The 23112-nt window shown below is 41.2% G+C and overlaps 1 protein-coding gene and 1 long non-coding RNA gene across 3 annotated transcripts in view; both read left to right on the top strand.

The window, feature by feature from the left end:
* LOC112072511 (occludin-like) overlaps window positions 1-23112 on the top strand; it is a 50619-nt gene that overhangs the window by 6585 nt on the left and 20922 nt on the right. Inside the window, 1 exon segment of the mRNA XM_024139911.2 lies at window positions 11721-11878. Within this exon segment, the coding sequence (XP_023995679.2) occupies window positions 11721-11878 (158 nt within the window).
* LOC139024852 (uncharacterized) lies at window positions 11944-14912 on the top strand. 2 transcript variants are annotated; one of them, XR_011476224.1, is made up of 3 exons: window positions 11944-12121; window positions 12257-12328; window positions 12396-14912. It is a non-coding gene; the product is annotated as an uncharacterized lncRNA (long non-coding RNA). The 2 variants fall into 2 exon arrangements; XR_011476223.1 differs by having other exon boundaries at window positions 11944-12170; window positions 12241-12328.

The raw sequence follows: 23112 nt of genomic DNA, 5'->3' as shown, positions 1-23112 counted from the left end.
ATGCCTGCATGATTGCTTCCAAACCTGTACGTGAAAGCAGCTATTCTAATATGTGGAGTGGTGGCGTTTCGGCATGAATAACCAGTACCTCTATCACTACGCTTACGTGACCCACAAGAGGTTAGAGCAACAGTATATACTACCTGTGTAATAGTGTCATTTGATTGTGGTGTTGTGGTGCCTCTGAGATGTAGAAATTGGTCTATTGATACAGGCGTCCTTAAAACCCCGTTATTGACACCCTTATATACGGTGTATTATTTTTGTTGCCCTTTAAGCCTAAATAACAATGTAGTATTGTCAGATAGTTTGTGTTAATACATTGACTTCCGCTAATCTCCTTTTATGCTTGATGTGTCTCCTTTCGGAGTGTAAGCCATGTGTGTGGCTCTTCGTTACCGCTGCCTTGGTCGTGGCTGACTTTCTTTCCCACAAAACCAGAGGCAAGATCTGCGCTACGGCAAGCCCAACATCTACTTGGAAACAGCCCCCTGAACTGGAGACTAGTTCTGAAGCAGAGAGTGTTTGATAGCACTGGCGTAAGGAAAACTCATCCTGCGTATGAATATCAGCTCATCCTGGTAATGAATATCATGCTCATCCTGGATGAATATCGTATGCTCATCCCTGTATGAATATTATGCCATCGGATTCAGCTCGGGTATGAATATTCAGGCTATCCCATGGTATGAATATTAGCTCATCGTAATCATGTCCGGGTATGAATATTATGCTCATCCTGTAGAATATCGTTGCTCATCCTATGAATCAATGCTTCATCCTGTATGAATATCAGGCCATACTGGTATGAATTTCAGGCTACACCTGTATAATATCATGCTCATCCTGTAGAATATCATGCCATCCTGGTATGAATATTAGCACATACTGGATATGAATTATTTGCCATCCTGATGAATATCATGCTCATCCTGTCATAATATTATGGCACATACTTATGAATATCATGCTCATACTGTATGAATATTATCAATCTGTATATATTATGCTCATCTTATTGAATATCATCTCATCCTGGTATGAATATTCATTGTCATCCTGTAATAATATCATGCTCATCCTGGATAATATCATGCTCCATCCCTGGTGAATATCATGCTCATCCTTTGTATCAATGCTCATCCTGTATGAAATCATGTTCAATCCTGTAATGAATATCATGCTCATCCGTATGAATATCATGCTCATCCTGTATGAATTATCATCTCATACTGTATAAATCATCTCTCCTGGTATGGAATTATCATGCCATCCTGGTAGAATTTTGCTCTCCTGGTATGAATATCAATGCTCATCCCTGGTATGAATATCAATGCTCATACTCTTATTGATGGATTTATTTGCCAGTAAAAACAAACAAACAACATATATTGAAAAAATATAATAAACAATAAATGTACGAGATATCACAATAAATGTTGACGTGTATCACAATTAAATGTGACGGGGATATCACAATAAAATGGGATTGGATATCACATACATGTGCACGGAGGATATCACAATTCAGAACTACACACCAATACTGCCCATAATGACAAAGCAAAAACAGGTTTTTAGAAATGTTTTCAAATGTATTAAAAATGAAATATCACATTTACATAAGTATTCAGACCCTTTACTCAGTACTTTGATGAAGCACCTTTGGCGGTGATTACAGCCTCGAGTCTCCTTAGGTATTACGCTACAAGCTATTTTCAGGTTTCTCCAGAGATGTTCGATCGGGTTCAAGTCCGGGCTCTGGCTGGGMCACTCAAGGACATTCAGAGASTTGTCCCGAAGCCACTGCTGCRYTGTCTTGGCTGTGTGCTTAGGGTCGTTGTCCTGTTGGAAGGTGAACCTTTGCCYCAGTCTGAGGTCCTGAGCGCTCTGGAGCAGGTTTTCATCAAGGATCTCTCTGTACGTTGCTCTGTTAATTTTTCCCTCAATTCTGACTAGTCTCCCAGTCCCTGCCGCTGAAAAACATCCCCACAGCATGATGCTGCAACTACCATGCTTCACCGTAGGGATGGTGCCAGGTTTCCTCCAGATGTGACACTTGGCCAAAGAGTTCAATCTTGGTTTCGTCAGTCCAGAGAATCTTGTTTCTCATGGTCAGAGTCCTTTAGGTGCCTTTTGGCAAATTCCAAGCGGGCTGTCATGTTCCTTTGACTGAGTAGTGGCTTCCATCTGGCCACTCTACCATAAAGGCCTGATTGGTGGAGTGCTGCAGAGATGGTTGTCCTTCTGGAAGGTTCGCCCATCTCCATAGAGGATCTTTGGAGCTCTGTCAGTGACCATCGAGTTCTTGGTCACCTCCCTGACCAAGRSCCTTCTCCCCCGATTGCTCAGTTTGGMCGGSYGGSCASCTCTAGGAAGAGTCTTGGTGGTTCCAARCTTCTTCCATTTAAGAATGATTGAGGCCACTGTGTTCTTGGGGAACTTCAATGCWGCAGAATTGTTTTGGTACCCTTCCCCAGATCTGTGCCTCGACACAATCCTGTCTCAGAGCTCTACGAACGATTCCTTCGACCTCATGGCTTGGTTTTCACTCTGACATGCATTGTCAACTGTGGGACCTTATATAGACAGGTGTGCCTTTCCAAATCATGTCCAATCAAATTAATTTACCACAGGTAACATCTCAAGGATGATCAATGGAAGCAGCATGCACCTGAGCTATATTTCGAGTCTCATAGCAAAGGGTCTGAATACTTATGTAAAAAAKGTATTTCTGTTTTTTAAAATCTTTAATACAGTTGCAAACAATTCTACAACCTGTTTTTGCTCTGTCATTATGGGGTATTGTGTGTAGATTGATGAGCATTTAAATCATCTTTAAAATCAAATTTAGAGTAAGGCTGTAATGTAACAATGTCCTTGGGCTCCCGAGTGGCGCAGCGGTCTAAGGCGCTGCATCTCACGAATCCAGGCTGCATCGCATCCGGCCGCGATTGGGAGTCCCATAGGGCGGTGCACAATTGGCCCAGCGTTGTCCGGGGTAGGCCGTCATTGTAAATAAGAATTTGTTCTTAACTGACTTAAATAAAATAAAAAATAACAAAAGGGGGAAGGGGTCTGAATACTTTCTGAATGTACTGTATTTCCATTGTGGTTCCTCTTTAGAGTAAAACACTGATACTGATATTAATACACTGTAAGTATGTGTTTTTAGATGCTCCCAGGTTTAATGCAGGAATATTTAATTTACTATGAGTCATTGTCAGGTTGAAGTTACTGTGACTAATCTATCCTCTCTCCCTAATCAGTTATAACACATTAAGACATTTTTAATCTTTGACAGTTAGAATTGCACCATACATCAGTCAGTTACAATGTTTTCTTTACCCGAGGTAAGTTCTAGTTCAAAACGGACTTTGGAGTGCGAGGTTGCAGTTCCCTGCTTTTACTTTATGAGTTGAAAGTCCACGAGGAGTATCATCTCGTGCTTTTTATGACAGAAGAACTCAATAAAGAGTAAAAAATAACATGACACACTTACAGATACAGTATAATTCTGTAGTGGGGGCTTGGTTTAGGTGTGTGTATGTTTTCACGTATCTGACTGTGCCCCTGTATGTCAAAGGGTATCAGTCAATACAGTGAGTGTTGTATTAGCTGTGACACATTGACTGGTCATTGATCAATCTCAACCCAACATTGTCCTCTTGTACACTTTCTTTCAATTCCTGTCTCTCGCCTCAACCTTCTCTCAATTACCAGACAACCGAGAATTGTCTGACCATAAAATGTTGGCCACACTTAGGAAAATCAAACTAGTAACCTTTAACCTGTGCTCTACTCTAGTTTTACATTTTAAGAGCAGCCTTTTGACTCCTCAGGTTAGTTTTATAACTGCTAGCTATTGCTACAGTATTGCCACTGTACTGAGGGGCTGTTGTTATCAGGCGGGTAGCATGGCTGTGTGTGGAGCTCATAGTTGCTGTTTGTTCAGTCTACCTGGTTTCACTCTGGCTGATCATTAACTCGTTTAAACAGGTGGTTTCTAGAGCTCTTATCTAAGGCTGACTGCCTGGCTGACTGCCTGGCTGGCTGGCTGACTGCCTGGCTGGCTGGGGTTTTAAACGTCAACAACATGTCAGGGTTGCATGTCAACAAATGGCATTGTTACCGTGGTTATTGTTGCCAGGGGGAAGGCATTGTTACCATGGTTATTGTTGCCAGGGGGATGGCATTCTTACCAGGGTTATTGTTGCCAGGGGGATGGCATTGTTACCATGGTTATTGTTGCCAGGGGGATGGCATTGTTACCAGGGTTATTGGTTCCAGGGGGAAGGCATTGTTACCATGGTTATTGGTTCCAGGGGGATGGCATTGTTACCAGGGTTATTGGTTCCAGGGGGAAGGCATTGTTACCCGGGTTAATTGTTGCCAGGGGGAAGGCATTGTTACCCGGGTTATTGGTGAACTAGTGCTGATCTAGACTGGGGATGTGTTGTTCTTGTTGACAGATGTGTGACATGTGAAAGTACTCAATGTAAAGCAGTCGCAAGTCAATTTCACTTAATCCTCAGTTAAATTAGCAAATTATTGAAATCCATAAAATAATCCTTAAAGGCATATGAACGGAATTGAAATGTATTTACTGTAATTGCCTGAAGGCAAAAGGAATAGGTCCCACCCCTCCTTGTTATGTTGTGTTAGTCCAGCAGGGTTGGGCTCAATTCCATTTCAATTCAGAAAGTAAACCAAATTTTCCTCCTTAAGAAGCATTGCAGAGTATTGGAATTGGAATAAACATTTCAATATACTTCCTGAATTGACTGTAATCTACCCCGACCCTGTACTTCAGTAAGGCTTTTTTACAAGGGGTGTTATCTAGTTGTTTGTGGTGAGAGTGGTTGTCACAGAGCATACCCACAGATGGCCCTCGTCAGAGGACAGGAAAGGAGCGGGCAGGAGAGGACAGGAAAGGACAGGAGAGGACAGCATAGGTCAGGAGAGGACAGCAGAGGACAGCATAGGTCAGGAGAGGAGAGGACAGGAGAGGACAGCAGAGGACAGAAGAGGACATGTAGTATGTACTAAAGTATCTTTCAGACCATGCTGTGAGTCACCCCACACTGGTTCAATGACAGTTACTTTGACTCCCTCTGCCCACTGTGCCCAGGGCCCTGTCTCTGTCTGATGACCTCACCCTCACTGGCCTCATTCAGCCTGACCAGGCTCCTTTGTCCTCCGACAGATGATGTCACATGTTCTGCAGATGTAAGGCTGAATGATGTGGTAGAATATTAGACCAACCGCGACTCTGGTAGACAACATGATGACATGCATTGGTTGACAGTTTATTACACTGTTCAATGCACAATGCATTACCACAGTTGTCCAAACTAAAGCCTTGCTGTTTGAGTGCATACTAGTGTTTCGAAGTGCTTGGCTGTTCCCTGCTCTGCAAATACATTGATTTGGATGAAGACGTGGCCGTTGAAACGGGCTTTCAGTAATATGGCTAATTGCATTTGCTTCTCTTTAGTATTCTCTGCAAACCCTGCAATTAATATTTCATTTAGTGATACTCAGTATAACTCCTTCTGGTGCCGCCTACTTCTTTAAGGCAAGGAATAGTACAGCCTTAAAGGTGCGGATGTGCAGAAATCGACTCCGCCATTTCCTGGTTGCTAAAATTCTAATAGTTTGCCTAATTTCAGTTTATGTGACAAAACAAACAAGTATAGTGTAGAGAATCATTGTACCATCTAAACTGCTGTGAAATATATTTTACATAACCAGCTGTTTGAAGCTGGTGTTCAAAACCCAAAGTAAAAGACACAAAAACGAACCTTAAGAACGAGAAGCATAGAAATAACACACACAGAACAGATCTACATCCTTCTTAGAGTTGCTTTTAATGAGAATGACAGATCTATAACGCACGTTTCTATGTTAATTTGGTCGTGTCGCAGCTTTAAAAATGACATAATAGTTACAGTAAGTATTAACAGATGTAGGGAGGGACTTCCAAATAAAGTATTATCAGCTGTTAGATAAAAAGAGGGGGTGTGGTTGGTTGCCGCTTATTTACCCTCTACCATGCTCAGCTGTGGGAACATAGCAGCTGACTCTCCCTCCATCTGCCCCATGCCTGCTTTCCTTCCCCTCCCTCCCACAGCCCTGTCTTTGCCTTCCTGTCCCTACCCCCCTCTCTCCTTACCCATAATCCTCCCTGTCCCTACCCCCCTCTCTCCTTACCCATTATCCTTCCTGCCCCTATCCCCCCCTCTCTCCTTACCCATCATCCTTCTTGTCCCTACCCCCTCTCTCCTTACCCATCAGCCTTCCTGCCCCTATCAATTCAATTCAATTTAAGAGCTTTATTGGCATGGGAAATATATGTTAACATTGCCAAAAAAAAGTGAACTAGATAATAAAAAAATWGTAAACATTACACTCACACAAGTTCCAAAATAATAAAGAAATTACAGATGTCATATTATGTGCAAATAGTTAAAGTACAGAAGTGAAAATAAATATGTGTTGTATTTACAATGGTGTTTGTTCTTCACTGGTTGCCTTTTTCTTGTGGCAACAGGTCACAAATCTTGCTGCTGTGATGGMACACTGTGGTGTTTCACCCAGTAGATATGGGAGTTTATCAAAATTGTGTTTGTTTTCAAATTCTTTGTGTATCTGTGTAATCTGAGGGAAATATGTGTCTCTAATATGGTCATACATTAGGCAGGAGGTTAGGAAGTGCAACTCAGTTTCCACCTCATTTTGTGGGCAGTGTGCACATAGCCTGTCTTCTCTTGAGAGCCAGGTCTGCCTACGGTGGCCTTTCTCAATAGCAATGCTCACTGAGTCTGTACATAGTCGAGGCTTTCCTTAAGTTTGGGTCAGTCACAGTGGACAGGTATTCTGCCGCTGTGTACTCTCCGTTTATGGCCAAATAGCATTCTTGTTTGCTCAGTTTTTTTGTTAATTCTTTCCAATGTGTCAAGTAATTATCTTTTTGTTTTCTCATGATTTGTTTGGGTCTAATTGTGTTGCTGTCCTGGGGCTCTGTGGGGTCTGTTTGTGTTTGGGAGCAGAGCCCCATGACAAGCTTGCTTAGGGGACTCATCTCCAGGTTCATCTCTCTGTAGGTGATGGCTTTGTAATGGAAGGTTTGGGTCTCGCTTCCGGCTCTTTTCTGGATTTTGATATTTAGCAGATACCGGCCTAATTCTGCTCTGCATGCATTATTTGGTGTTTTACGTTGTACACAGAGGATATTGTTGCAGAATTCTGCATGCAGAGTCTCAATTTGGTGTTTGTCCCATTTTGTGAATTCTTGGTTGGTGAGCAGACCCCAGACCTCACAACCATAAAGGGGAATAGGTTGATTCAAGTATTTTTAGCCAGATCCTAATTGGTATGTTGAATTTTATGTTCCTTTTGCTGGCAAAGAAGGCACTTCTTGCCTTGTCTCTCAGCTCGTTCACAGCTTTGTGGAAGTTACCTGTGGCGCTGATGTTTAGGCCAAGGTGTGTATAGTTTTTTTGTGTGCTCTAGGGCAACGGTGTCTCGATGGAATTTGTATTTGTGGTTCTGGCAACTAGACTGTTTTTGGAACACCATTATTTTTGTCTTACTGAGATTTACTGTCAGGGCCCAGGTCTGACAGAATCTGTGCAGAAGGTCTAGGTGCTGCTGTAGGCCCTCCTTTAGTTTGGGACAAGGATCCCCCTCTGTCTATCCCCCTCTCCCTCCCACTCTCCCTGCCCCTCAGCCTCCCTACCTTCCTTTCTTGCCACATACCCTCTGACCTACCTCTTCCATCCCTACACTTACCCCCCCTCTCCCTTCTGCTCACCCTCCCTGGCCCTTACACCCTCCCTCCCTCCCACCCTCCCACCTTCCCTCCCTCCCTACCCCAGGTCCTAGGGGCTCAGACATTCCTTCCCTGCTTATTTAGGCTGCTCACGGCCCAGCACCACTCTACTTCATGCAGAGAGGGGCATTGTTGGAATTCCTAGATGACTTGCCTTGTGCTCTTCAAAAGGTGGCCTTCTTCCTGGTTCCTGCAGCTGCAGGGAAGTGCTGCCTGTACCCCACCCAATGATTGTTTCTTTCTAGCAGCAGGTGTGCTGTTGTTACAGAGAACCTGCACTGTGAAGTTAGTAATGCAGTGCACATGTCTTAGGAACAGTAGCCTAGTATGTTAGATGATCTCTCACACTCACTCACTCACTCACTCACTCACTCACTCACTCACTCACTCACTCACTCACTCACTCACTCACTCACCACTCGCACACACCACACACAACACACACACACACACACACACAAGCCACACACACACACAAACACACACACACAACAACACACAAACACACACACACACACACACACACACACACACACACACACACACTATAAATTGCATTGTTAGTGACAGAGATTAAATACAGTGACAGATTGCCTCGGCTTGCAGTGTGACCCCGTCCTAAGGCCTTTATTGTGGAAGGACTTACTGATATAGATAAAGACTTTGTTGTTTATATCCCAGCGACCTCTCCCTCTATGGAGGAAAAGGAAAGAGGAGTTAGTCTGTTGCAGGGGTACATAAGACGCAAGCCCTTTTCTGTTTTTCTTTTTTCTTTTCTTTGACTATTCGTTTTTAAAATAGTTTTTCTACAGAACTCAGTTAAGTTTAATCTCACACAGTGTCAATATGCTTCTAATTTTCAGCAATTAGACCGACTGTAGATTACAACACTTTCTCTGATATTGATCACCAATATTTACATTTCTCAAAACAGACATATTTGTGGAAATGGATGGATATAAATTCCCAGACACAATAGCACATACGTTATCCCAGAATGGTGTCAGTTTGTCACAGGACCACAKAAAATGTAATAGAGTACCATAGTATGAGTCATAATACCCATAAACCTAAAGGTCAAACACTGAAATGGTTCCAATCGTTTTTCCACCTTTCATTTTTCCCATAGGTGATTTTATAAACATTTAAAATAAGGGCTGTGTTTCGTGTAGGCTCACCCTGCCGTGACATTTTGATAACTGTGTAAATCTCTCTGGGACAAGGTGACTTTTATCAATATATTTGCCTGTATTTACCCTAATTAGCTGCTAATGTGGCTATCATAAGGAACTACAAATGCCATGACGTTCTGTACGAGACTGCCAAATCCAGGCAAAGGTAAGAATCTCTGGATTAACTATCTAATGTTAGCTAAATGTAGTAATTAATAAATAGGCTACATTTCTTTAAATGGACAATTCTGTGAACGGTCTTGTTTAAATTGACACAAGATCTGTTATCAAAGATATCAGCTAGAGATAACGTGCAGGTAATTGTAGTTTTGCATGATGTCTACTTTTATCCTAATTAGCATTTTAGCATCTGAGAGTAAGCGAATATATTGATAAAAGTCGACTTGTCCAAGAGAGATTTAGATGGTTATGAAAATGTCACGCCAGGGTAAACCTACACRAAACACAACCTATATTTTAAGTGTTTCTAAAATTCCCTATGGGAAAAATGAATGTTTGGAACCATTTCCCTGTTTGACCGCTAGGTCTTATGGGTATTATGACACCTCCACTGTGGGGCTCCACTGTGGCAGGAGTGTAGTAAGTCCTATGTATTATCTTAAATTGCAGTAGTTTATGTCTTAGGTTGTAGAAGCAGGTTTGAACATTTTCACATATCTGTTACCAATGGTTCTCCTCAATTTCTTCCTTTTAGTTCTGTTTCCCATTTTTTACTTACAGGTTCTGAACCATCAGGTAGAGTTTCAATCAACCGTTGATATAACCTGGCAATCGACTTCTTTGACATAGCAGCTTCTCTCAGTTTTTTTTTCTATGCTAGATGCCCTAGGTACATCCAGATTCTGTTGAAGCGATTTAATAAGATTTCTGAGTTGTAAGAACTTAAAGAAATTGGCCTTGGATAATCCAAATCTTTCTTGTAATTGATTGAATGACAGTAGAGATCCATCCTAGTGGACATGATCAAAATTCACGATGCCACTTTAGAACCAGGACTTCCAGGTGTTGTCATTAAACACTGGAGGTAAGGTAGGGTTATTCCAAATAGGGGTGTCTGGAGATATTGGTTCTTTCCACCTCATGAATTTATGTACATTTTCCCAAATATGAATGGAATTTTAGAATCATTGGATTGTCTGTTTTTTTTCTGCTGCAATGCCTTGGACCCGATGTGGTGAATATATTTCCCATCATACGGTATTATATTTGTGGCTTCGATAGTCGTCCATGCACAAGGATAGTCTGCTGTCCATTATTTAAATGAAAACAGTTGTGGATCCCAGTAATACATCTTCATATGAGGTAGTCCAACAACCTCCAGCGTTATAGGGGAAGTGGAAAACAGTCTATTTGACTCTTCAGGTTCCACATAAAGTTGGAGAGCAGGCCATTCATTTTATAAAAAAATATGGATGGAATTGAAACTAGCAAGGCATGGAATAAATACATAAACCTAGGTAATATATATTTATTTGGATTATGTTGACCCTACCTAACATAGAAATAGGGAGAGATCTCCATCTCTGAACATCAGATTCAAACGTATCTATTAAAGGAGAGTAATTGATTTTATATTCCTCCTCCAGGCTGCATGGTATCAGTACACCCAGGTATTTCGTACGTGTCTTTGTCTATTTCCACTTAAATTTACTTTCTAATTTTGAGAAGTAATGATTATTTCAGTCTTTTCCCAATTCACTTTGAATCCTGATACAGCACCATATGTGTCCAACAGTAGTAAAAGAAATGACAGAGAATGTTTTGGTTCAGATAAATAAAGTAAAATGTAATCTGCATACAAGGAAGTCACATTTTGATCTCCACCAATCACCATATGTGATATGGTGATTGGTGGATTGAGCCATGAGTTCTAATTATTGATTCTAGGGGTTCTGTGGGCTAATGAAAATAAATAGCTAGACAAAGGACATCCCTGTCTTGTAGTCCCTTTCCTTAGCTGGCGTGGATGTTCAAATGGAATCAAGGCCAACTGTCATATCATAACCTTTCCCTGTGTTTTACGTCCATGATAAGACTGGAGCTGGACAGAGAGAGCTTCCTGCTAACATTAATACACTAATGGTCATTTTTTTGGGACAGTAACTAAGGGAAATGGGTCTGTGGTGATTGTTGGTAACTTGGCATGGTGTCCTCTTGAATCTGGTGAACCAAGCAGGTAATCCACATTTCACTCAAGACCCGGGCTGGCTAATTATATGCCTGGCCGACTGCTCAGCCAGGCTGAGAACAGTCATTTTTTTAAATGCCATTCCTGGGGGCAAAGTCAACACAGCTCCCCCTTTCACCTCATAGAGTCAGACCTATTAAAGTGAATCACTGTCTAATGACATACGTGCTCACATAATGCCCTGTAGTAAGAAGGGGCCCAGTCTCTTGTATCCTGATACTATAGGTTGTGGAGAGGAGGCCTAAAGTTGCTCCAGCTTCAAACCTTTCTGAAACAAACTATTTGAATCAAAGTCTCAGCCCGTCGTCTACATTACTTTCAAGGTCCAAGACTAGTGTTTTTATTCCAGGTCTTCACCAGACAGGATGTTGGGTAATGTTATGGTCATGCTAGGAAGTTAGCATGAAAACAGTCTCGTGACACAACAGCCACCTCTTTGTTAGTGTTTGCTAGTGTGCTGCTGACAGAGGCCCCTCGCCGTGTGTGTGTTTCCTGCCTGCTTTAGGTGAACAATGTAGAGGACGGACAAAGTACCCAGGGTGCACCTACCGTGGTGCTGTCAGAGAAGTCCGTCCCCCTCAACGCCTCAGCCAATAGCATCATCTCCTACCCGACCAAGGCGGACAGCAGGGTGTACACTGGAGACACCTACAATGATGACGTGTGAGTAAACAGACAAACATCACCTCAGCCCTGTTCCAATGCATCTTTCCCTTTTCTCTTTATCGGTTTTATGCTCCCTTTTTTTTTTAGGTAGATACTGTATGTACATGAAGGCAGGGTAAAGTGACTAGGCATCAGGATAGATAATAATAAGGTATTTGAGGTAGATACTGTATGTACATGAAGGCAGGGTAAAGTGACTAGGCATAGGATAGATATAATAAGGTATTTGAGGTAGATACTGTATGTACATGAAGGCAGGGTAAAGTGACTAGGCATCAGGATAGATATAGTAAGGTATTTGAGGTAGATATTGTACATGAAGGCAGGGTAAAGTGACTAGGCATCAGGATAGATAATAGTAAGGTATTGAGGTAGATATGTACATGAAGGCAGGGTAAAGTGAATAGGCATCTGGATAGATAATAATAAGGTATTTGAGGTAGATATGTATGTACATGAAGGCAGGGTAAAGTGACTAGGCATCAGGATAGATAATAATAGGTATTTGAGGTAGATATGTAACATGAAGGCAGGGTAAAGTGAATAGGCATCTGGATAGATAATAATAAGGTATTTGAGGTAGATACTGTATGTACATGAAAGGCAGGGTAAAGTGACTAGGCATCAGGAATGATAATAATAAGGTATTTGAGGTAGATACTGTATGTACATGAAGGCAGGGTAAAGTGACTAGACATCAGGATAGATAATAATAAGGTATTAGAAGTAGATATGTACATGAAGGCAGGGTAAAGTGACTAGGCATCTGGATAGATAATAATAAGGTATTTGAGGTAGATATGTACATAAAGGCAGGGTAAAGTGACTAGACATCAGGATAGATAATAATAAGAGTAAAATAAAGAACAGAGTAGCAGCAGCAAATGTGTGTCTGTGTGTTATGTGTGTTTATGTAGTGTGAGTGAGTGTGTATATACAGTGCCTTGAGAAAGTATTCATACTCCTTGACTTATTCCACATTTTGTTGTTTTACAGCCTGAATTCAAAATGGATTTTTACGCATCTACACACAATACCCCATAATGACAAAGTGAAAAAAACAACATGTTTTTAGACATTTTAGCAAATGTATTGAAAATGAAATACATAAATATCTAATTTACGTAAGTATTCCCACCTTTGGCAGCAATTATAGCGGTGAGGGTTTCTGGGTAAGTCTCTAAGAGCTGTGAGGGTTTCTGGGTAAGTCTCTAAGAGCTGTGAGGGTTTCWGGGTAAGTCTCTAAGAGCTTTCCACACCTCGATTGTGCAACATTTYCCCATTATTCTTTAAGTCAAATTGGTTGCTGATCATTTCCAATCAACCATTTTCAGGTYTTGCCATAGATTTTCTWGTAGATTTAAGTAAAAACTGTAACTCGGCCACTCAGGAACATTCACTGTCTTCTTAGTAAGCAACTCCTGTGTAGATTTGGCCTTGTGTTTTAGGTTATTGTCCTGCTGAAAGGTAAATTCATCTCCCAGTGTCTGGTGGAAAGCARACTGAACCAGGTTTTCCTCTAGGATTTTGTCTGTGCTTAGCTCCATTCCGTTTCTTTTTAATCCTGAAAAACTCCACGGTCCTTATCAATTAAAAGCATACCCATAACATGATGCGGACACCACTATGTTTGAAAATATGGAGAATGGATTTGCCCCAAACATAACACTTTGTATTCAGGACATAAAGTATATTGCTTTGCCACATTTTTAGCAGTATTACTTTAGTGCCTTGTTGCAAACAGGATGCATGTTTTGGAATATATTTTTATTCTGTACAGGCTTCCTTCTTTTCACTCTGTCAATTAGGTTAGTGTTGTGGAGTAACTACAATGTTGTTGATCCATCCTCAGTTTTCTCCTGTCACAGCCATTAAACCCTGAAACTGTTTTAAAGTCACCAAAGGCCTCATTGTGAAATCCCTGAGCGGTTTCCTTCCTCTCCACCAACTGAGTTAGGAAGGACACCTGTATCTGTGTAGTGACTGGGTGTATTGATACACCATCCAAAGTGTAATTAATAACTTCACCATGCTCAAAAGTATATTCAATGTCTGCTTTTTTAAAATTTTGTACCCATCTACTAATAGGTGCCGTTTGTGAGGCATTGGAAAACCTCCCTGGTCTTTGTGGTTGAATCTGTGTTTGAAATTCACTGCTGAACTGACAGAACTTACAGATAATTGTATGTGTGGGGTACAGAGAGGAGGTAGTCATTTAAAAGTAATGTTAAACACTATTATTGCACACAGAGTGAGTCCATGCAACTTATTATGTGACTTGTTAAGTACATTTCTAGACCTGAGCTTATTTATTCTTGCCATAACAAAGGCGTTGAATACTTATTGACTCAAGACATTTCAGCTTTTCATTATTAATTAATTTRTAAAAATGTATAATTATTTGTTCCACTTTGACATTATGGGCTATTGTGTGTAGACCAGTGACAACAACATCTAAATTCAGGCTGTAAAGTCAAGGGGTGTGAATACTCTCTGAAGTGTCCAAAACATTAGGAACACCTGCTCTTTCCATGATATAGACTGACCAGGTGAATCCAGGTGAAAGCTATGATCCCTTTTTGATGTCACCAATCCACTTCAATCAGTGTAGATGAAGGGCAGGAGAACTGTTAAAGAGGGATTTTTAAGCCTCTCGACAATTGAGACGTGGGGCTCTAYTTTAACAAASCTAACGTCATGGTCAATCTCAGCGCTGRGCGGTAGCGCTATGGTTTCGGGGCTATGTCAGAAATATTTGTTCTATTTTCACAAGCACAATTATCGGCGCAGTTGCTGGCGTTGGCGTTGGTGCTGGCGTTGGCGCGAAAGGGCTGGGTTTTGATGAATAAACAAGTTGTGGGTGTGTCAAGGCGTGGCCCTTCACTGGCCAATCAGAACGTGCTCCATGGCTAAACATGGGGTTGCTTCAAGTYGTGTATTTACGGTCTTTTATGCCTTGGAATCAACTCCAATTCCAATGTTAGTCCATTATAGTTTGTTAAACAATTTACAGAAAGAAAAAAAACACAATGTAGACCTATCCCATCTATTCTAAATATGTTAACTTGAACCTGTTGGTTGCGAGTCCATACGTCATTATGAGTTATCATCGAGATACGTGAGCACCTACCCACTCGTCATGTCGACAAGATTAGCACGTGAGTTAGGCGTGTTGACATAAGCGATTCTGATGAGAGATCTGATGAGTATGTTCGATGTGCTATGTACTCTCTGTATATATCAGATATAGCTCAGTCGCCTACCACTACGAATCGACATCTGATATGGGGCCTTAGGGCTGCTGTAATCTCACCAGCTATGACTAGCATAACAATAGCATTCACACTGTATAAGGAGACTGAGGCCATGAATTTAAATACAGTATGTAGAAGTACCCTCACGAAATAATCCCAACACCCCACCATGTAATATGAAGGGGCCTAGGCCTGCTACATAGCCCTTCAGAAATGCGCCTGGCATACCCAAAGACAACTCACTAAAACATGCTAGGATAAACATAAAAAAAAAACATAGCAATCCACTACAACGGAGAGATACACCTAAGGCGGAGAACATAGGCCCAAGAGATTATCTTAACATGACTGCCTAATCAGTTCGTCATGATAACAGATACAATTACAAGCATTCACACTGAGATCATAAGGCTGAGCTGCAGACCTGGTTTAAATAAAGAACAGTATCGTAAGTGAAACAACAGACGAAACCTCAAACACAAGTTCATGCCTCAAATTAGAGCACCCGCCACAAAAACCCACCCCACGAATAGAGAATATACAACACCTAATTAACACAAATACCCGACAAAAATCTCCGCAGAAAGGTCAATTATACAAAGGGAACCTGAAAATAACCAAAAATATCTAAGTATGAATAAGATCAAGAGATAATCGAAAAGACATCTCACACAACTGGAATTATTAGGGCAGCCAAACTATGGCCCCTGCTATACGGCGTAGGTACTCAACTACACACAACCGTTATGATAGATCAGTCCACATAAGAGACATGTCTACACATATAATAAAACCCAGGGGTCATGAGAGCCTGCTTACCAATCCACAGTACCGTAGTGTAGATCAAAGCAATCGGGAGGGCCACCAGAATTGGAACCACTGGAAGGCAATGGACCTCGACTCACTAACTCATATACACGCTAAAATAGTAGCTGCTAACTCAATTATTGCATCAACACCTAAGATAATACCGAGGGCTAGAGAAGAATATTATTAAATAACAGACAACATTAAGGCACAGTGTAAAACCACACCTTACAAGCAATTCACCTCGATACATACCCTCAAAAACCGGCGACGATCAAGGCGCACGCACTAATGAAACTAATTATACACGCTAAATGTATAGATAACACGCATGCTTCACACACTGATATCACCGCGCGCGAACCTAGAGCGAACACCGCACTCTATAAATAACAACAGAATGTAGTGTAACAAGCATTACAACTGAGAGAGATAATAAAAAGAAGAGGGAGAGCCATTGCGCATCACTATAAATAACAAGATACAAATAAGAGATAGAATAGCACTAGCGATATACAACACTGAATATAGGGCTAGGCCTGCAAATTTTAAACTCACACCGTTTATGTAAACTAAGTTAGTACATAGGCACATTCCACACTGAGAGACTCATATGCAGGCCGACTCCCTTAATTACCATCACAAATCAATTAATTTTAATTCAACCCAAATTATGCAGTTGTACCTTAATTGAAACGAAATTTATTGAATGCATTTCAAAATGTAAATGTGTGTAAAGTTACTTTTCCATTTCTTCTTACTGTTAATATTTTTAATCATTGATATTATTTGTTATATTTTACTGGAAAACTAAGACAAAATTATTCCAATTTAATTTGTCAGTTGGTGACCCATAATATGTTTGTGTGTGTGGTTGGGTGTGTGTGTGTTTGTAAGGTGTGTGTGTGTGTGTGTGCGTGCTAGAATGATGGAAGACTAGTTATGTGTGATGTGTGTGATTGAGCATGTAGCAGTTGTCAACACTGATATAGCTAGGCCAGACTTATTAAGAATAACACGGTGACTCATAGTAAGCGTGAACAACATTCAGCAGACAATTCACAACTCAATAATAAGGCAGAGACATCAATTGGCCTTGCCGACAAATGTATGGTTAGTGAGAAGGCCCAGGATAAGCCAAATCTAAATTACACACAGGCACAACATATTTACCAGAGGGCTGCTCACACATTTCTGTATCTGTATAAGGGTAGGCCTGCTATAAGAGCAAGAGGGACATGTTGAAAAGAAAGGAAACGCTAGTCAAGACCAAGGCACATCAGGCATGTCACTTACACCCAGAGAAGTGCCACGGATACTGGGTCTACAGGACCCCTGCCTGTAAATACAGAGTATGTAGTGTACCAAGACAGACGCAATTTCCACCACTAAATTAAACTGAGCACAGTCCATAAGGACTCCCAGGCATGAGACTAACAGGACAGCAATCCCACCACATAACAGTAGCTCGTCAAGCTGCTACATAGCACGCCCTACTAACTCAAGATAATAGGGGCTGGATCCTGCTATAATATCCACGTTATGTCTCAGCTGTCACAAATCAATGGGACCTAACACAACCAACTGAATTTCATATAAGGTGGCTGAGGATCCCATGTGTTCTATAGACTGACACTGGTACAGTTTATGTCGAAGTTGATAACCCACTATTAATTCACCACTTGCAATATAGTTGCTGTGAGGTACCTGCTATACAAGAAACACTTATGTACGGTGTCGTAGAAATTCACACGCGACATACTCAGACACCTAAGGCCTGACTTTTAAGAACTATACACGTTGACTCATAGTTGTACAATACGCACCTCAACACCTAGATACTAACCGCGTGGCCATAAGGCCTGCTATACATGCAAATTATCAGGTATCGTATAGTGCTAAAAACATAACGCCATAATATTGCAAACTGATATAAGGGACCTCACGGCCTATTGTAAACATCACAACGAGCTATCATATTAAAGACTAGCATAATACACAACAAGACATCACCATCCTACAAAACATAACGAGGACAAATTAGTACGGCCTGCTATAAATAAATTACCAGCTAGATTAGTAAGGTAGACCTCAACAAAACAAAAATCACAATAAGCTATTCTATCAGCACTGAGACTCTAATACAAGGGCTCATTGCCTAGAACATGAGTTACAACTCAACATACAAAAAAACAAGTAACGACAAGTGTACCCAGTATGCCACTCAAACACACTGATATAGTGGGCCACAGCCTCGTCACTATAAATACACGAGCTAAGTACGCTCTGACACAACACATACGCAATATACACAACGGAGACTAACACAGGGAGCTACGCGACCCAAACACTGGACATGTAACACACAAAAACAAGCTTTTTGAGGCAGTATGACTAGAAAGTAACAAAAATGCAATTACATCCACTGATCATACGGCTAAGGCTTCCCGCATATAAAAAAAAAAACAAAAACAAAAGTCATGGTATAAGTCCGTATAACCTAGCAATTCCACAAGAATAATAACTAAGGGAGCAGATTACCAAACACCTGCCTAGCTAATTACCTAACTGTAACGAGCAAACTGCATTAAATTCATCTTTCCCCCCCCAGGCTCCAAAAAAGTAGTTACACGTACTCAAAATAAAAATAAATTCCAAACACTAAGGAGCATTACCACACACACTAGATATAAAGGGGCTCAGGTCCCTATTACACACAAACTACCAACGTTGTACAGTACATAGCTTAATTCACACCTGAGAGAAATCAGTTAAGCGAGGCCTACCGCGAATTCACTTACCACTGCTGTAATACAGTATGTAGTGTACATATAGCATTCACACTGATATAGGGGCTAGGCCTGCTATAAATACAGTATGTAGTGTACATAGCATTCACACTGATATAGGGGCTAGGCCTGCTATAAACCAATACAGTATGTAGTGTATCATAGCATTCACACTGATATAGGGAGCTGGTTTAAATACAGTATGTAGTGTACTGGCATCCACACTGATATAGGGCTAGGCCTGCTTTAAAATACAGTATGTAGTGTACATAGCATTCACACTGATATAGGGTCTAGGCCTGCTATAAATACAGTATGTAGTGTACATAGCATTCACACTGATATAGGGGCTACAGATGTCCTCACCATAAAACAGGACAGTGAATCAATTCATAGTGGGGTTTAAATAAACATTACACAAACAAGCTTCTTTTTTACAACGGTAAATACGTGTAAAATGTAATGATATCATGAACAATTGCCAGGATAAAAAAAGAAACACTGGGAGCGTTGCTAGTTGAACCAGCCTGTAGTTATAGTAGAACTAGGGTAATAAGGGCAGCTACGGAGGGCTTGGTTTTAATAAAATAATATGAATGGAAAACAAACAATTGTTACAGGAAATAATTTCTAAATACGAGGTTCACCGGTATTCACTGAGGTTCTCATCTCTTGTTTCATGATGGGCATGGACACATGTACTGCTCATGGAGGGGGTTATGCACATCTAAAAGATGGGCTGCCTGCCTACAATCAGTGGTGTAAAGTACTTAGTAAAAATACTTTAACTTAAGTAGTGTTTTGGGGGTATCTGTACTTTATATTAATATTTTTGACAACTTTTACTTTTACTTCACTACATTCCTATAGAAAATAATGTACTTTTTTACTCCATACATTTTCCCTGACACCCAAAACTAGGCAAACTAAGCAAGTCATTACATTTTGAATGCTTATCAAGAGAACATCCCTGGTCATCCCTACTGTCTCTGATCTGGCAGATCTAAATGTTGGAGTGTGCCCCTGACTATCCGTAAATATAACAAAACAAAGAAAATATGTGTCTGGTTTGCTTAATAAGGAATTTTAAATGATTTATACTTTTACTTTTAATACTTAAGTCTATTTTAAGCAATTACATTTACTTTTGATACTTAAGCATATTTAAACCGCGAAAACTTTTAGACTTAATCTCAAGTAGTATTTTACTGGGTGACTTTCACTTTTACTTGAGTCGTTTTCTATTAAGGTATCTTTACTTTTACTACAGTATCTTACTTTTACTACAGTATCTTTACTTTTACTACAGTATCTCTACTTATTACTCAGTATCTTTTACTTTTACCTACAGTATGCGACTTTTGACTACTTTGTCTACCACTGCCTACAATACATACAGTCGTGGCCAAAAGTTTTGAGAATGACACAAATATTAATTTCAACAAAGTTTGCTGCCTCAGTGTCTTTTAGATATTTTTGTCAGATTGTTACTATGGAATACTGAAGTATAATTACAAGCATTTCAATAAGTGTCAAAGGCTTTTTATTTGACAATTACATGAAGTTGATGCAGAAGAGTCAATATTTGCAGTGTTGACCCTTCTTTTCAAGACCTCTGCAATCCGCCCTGGCATGCTGTCAATAACTTCTGGCCACATCCTGACTGATGGCAGCCCATTCTTACATAATCAATGCTTAGGAGTCAGAATTTGTGGTTTTTGTTTGTCCACCCGCCTCTTGAAGGATTGACCACAAGTTCTCAATGGATTAAGGCCTGGGGAGTTTCCTGGCATGGACCCAAAATATCGATGTTCCCGAGCCACTTAGTTTCACTTTTGCCTTATGGCAAGGTGCCCATCACGCTGGTCGTCACCAAACTGTTCCTGGACGGTTGGGAGAAGTTGCTCTCGGAGGATGTGTTTGGTACCGGTTCTTTTATTCATGGCTGTGTTCTAGACAAAATTGTGAGTGAGCCCATCCCTTGGCAAGAAGCAACCCCACACAATGAATGGTCTCAGGTGCTTTACTGGTTGGCATGACACAGGACTGATGGTAGCGCTCAACTTGTCTTCTCCGGACAAGCTTTTTTCCGGATGCCCCAACAATCGGAAAGGGGATTCATCAGAGAAATGACTTTACCCCAGTCTCCAGCAGTCCAATCCCTGTCTGTACCTTTTGCAGAATATCAGTCTGTTCCTGATGTTTTCATGGAGAGAAGTGCTTCTTTGCTGACCTTTCTTGACACCAGGCCATCCTCCAAAAGTCTTTGCCTCACTGCGCGTGGAGATGCACTCACACCTACCTGCTGCCATTCCTGAGCAAGCTCTGTACTGGTGGTGCCCCGATCCCGCAGCTGAATCAACTTTAGGAGGCGGTCCTAAATTGCAATTCATCTGATCACTCTTCATAACATTCTGGAGTATATGCAAATTGCCATCATACAAACTGAGGCAGCAGACTTTGTGAAAATGTATATTTGTGTCATTCTCAAAACCTTTGGCCACGACTGTAGATAAAAAGGTAATGTCAGCGCTCTGCTTTGCTCCTCTCAAACGTGATGTTTTAATAAAGCTTGGGTGATTTAAGATTTATTTCCAAGCAGTCTCACGAGCCAAACACTTTATCAACGGTTTTGACTAACCTACTTGATTACATATGGCAGGACAAAAAGAAAACCGAAAACAGAGGGGAAGCTACGCTTGGTTTTTAGTCAAATAAAACAAAATGGGGGGAAAACATGACTGTTTAATGTCTCTAAATACAAAGTATACAGGCACCCAAAGCGCATCTTGTTCCATGCACACGGCTGAATAGGCTACGTTTCCCCCGTCGAAATTCATGCCATAACCAACTGTGTTACCACTAAAACCAGCTTTTGGTTGGTCTTAAATATCCCTACCAGCGCTGCCTGAAATTAGCACTTTGGATCATGTTTTTAAGAACAAATATTTCCACCCCTCCCATCTGAGGGCAAGCGTGCTGATGTTAGACAGGTAAATTACCGAAGCTGGCGTTAGGGCTGGAAAATGCCAGGAAAATGCTAGTTTTTACATGACGAAATTGCAAATTAACGTGCATTCCGTATTTTGAAAGTTACACATCTAGAAAACTTGATGGCAATTTAGCTAGCTAGCTTGCTGTTGCTAGCTAATTTGTCCTGGTTTAGAAACATTGGGTTGTTATTTTACCTGAAATGCACAAGTTCCTCTACTCCGATAATTAATCCACAGATAAAACGGGAAACCGAATTTGTTTCTCGTCATCGCTCCTCCTTCCTTCAGGCTCTTTTTCTTCTTTGAACTTTATATGGCGGTTGGCAACCAACTTTACAGCATTACTACAACCGACCGGAGTGTGGACCTAAGTTCATCTTTCAATTACCCACGTGGGTATATGCTCCTAAAAACCAATGAGGAGATGGCACGTGGGTATATGCTCCTAAAAACCAATGAGGAGATGGGAGAGGCTGGACTTGCAGTGCGTTGAGGGTCACAAATAGAACCAATTTCTATTTTAGTGCCTGGCCATGCAGACGCTTGCTGTGGTGTGGTCAGCATGTTAGACCGCTGCGCCACTCAGGAGCCCTCTAGAATGGCCTACCACCCAAAGACATCCAGCCAACTTGACAGAACTGTGGGAAGCATTGTCAACATGGGCCAGCATCCATGTGGAATGCTTTCGACACTTTGTCGAGTTCATGCCGTGACAAATTGAGACTGTTCTGAGGGCAAAAGGTAGTGCAACTCAATAGTAGGAAGGTGTTCCTAATGTTTTGTACACTCAGTGTATAGTCTTGCGAGTGTGCATAGAGTCAGTGGAAGATAGGGTCAGTGCAGATAGTCCGGGTAACCATTTAATCAACTATTTAGCAGTCTTATGGCTATCTAGCAGTCTTATGACTCGTGGGTAGAAGCTCGCAGAGCCTGTTTGTCCGAGCGCCGATGCTCCGGTGCCGTTTGCCGGACGGTAGCAGAGTAAACAGTCTTTGGCGTGGGTATAGAAGCTTGCTGAGCCTGCTTGTCCGAGAGCCGATGCTCCGGTACCATTTTCCGAGCGGTAGCAGAGTAAACAGTCTATGGCGTGGGTGGCTGGAGTCTTGATGTAGAGGACCTGGAACATATCCCAGTCTGTAGTAGCAAAACAGTCTTGTAGCCTCACGCCTGCTTCATTGGACCACTTCCATATTTATTGGATCAGTGGTACTTCCTGTTGGAGCTTTTGTTTGTAAACAGGAAACAGTTTTGCAAAAGGAAGGACAAGGGAGGACCGTTTATGCATTTCTCTGGGTAGAATAAAAATGGTCTAGAGTTTTAGCACCTCTGGTTGGTAGAAGTGAGGTAGATCACGCGAAAGGTTAGGCTCACGCTGACTATAGAATACA

This window comes from Salvelinus sp. IW2-2015, unplaced genomic scaffold (assembly GCF_002910315.2).
Source record: "Salvelinus sp. IW2-2015 unplaced genomic scaffold, ASM291031v2 Un_scaffold1948, whole genome shotgun sequence".
NCBI lineage: Eukaryota > Metazoa > Chordata > Actinopteri > Salmoniformes > Salmonidae > Salvelinus > Salvelinus sp. IW2-2015.
Note: the sequence above shows the minus strand (reverse complement) of the source record. Positions and strands in the feature narration are given on the sequence as shown.